The sequence below is a fragment of the Aplysia californica genome, unplaced genomic scaffold, assembly GCF_000002075.1.
Source record: "Aplysia californica isolate F4 #8 unplaced genomic scaffold, AplCal3.0 scaffold01363, whole genome shotgun sequence".
Lineage (NCBI taxonomy): Eukaryota > Metazoa > Mollusca > Gastropoda > Aplysiida > Aplysiidae > Aplysia > Aplysia californica.
The window spans coordinates 146,410-146,785 of NW_004798633.1; the positions used below are offsets into that span (position 1 = coordinate 146,410).

Genomic DNA, 376 nt, shown 5'->3' on the forward strand with positions numbered 1-376 from the left:
GCCAGGGTGTAGCCAGGGTGTAGCCAGGATGTAGCCAGGATGTAGCCAGGGTGTAGCCAGGGTGTAGCCAGGGTGTAGCCAGGGTGTAGCCAGGATCTAGTCACTGCTGTCATCATCCGTGTCGTCGTCGTCGTCTTCGCTGTCGTCATCATCAGACGAGTCGTCGCTGGACGAGTCCGAGTCGTCCTTCTGCTTGTCCTTGCCCCCGTCGGCCTTCACCTTGCCTGTGGTGAACGCCTTAGGGGCGATGTGCCGCGAGAAGAAGGAGGTCAAGCCGCCGCCCGTTGGAACGAGGGAGGGTGGACCTGACCCCTCAGGGGGGACAACAGCGGCTTGGTCTGGGGCAACAGCGGGGACGGCGGCCTGACCCGGGGCT

At 63.8% G+C, this 376-nt stretch overlaps 1 protein-coding gene across 1 annotated transcript; it reads right to left on the reverse strand.

The window, feature by feature from the left end:
* Positions 1–15: 15 nt before the first annotated feature.
* Positions 16–376, reverse strand: LOC106013845 (trigger factor; the record flags this gene model as incomplete). The annotated part of the gene is given in 1 exon segment (XM_013090610.2): positions 16–376. A coding segment is annotated over 1 exon segment (280 nt), but the record flags the coding sequence as incomplete, so codon positions are not given.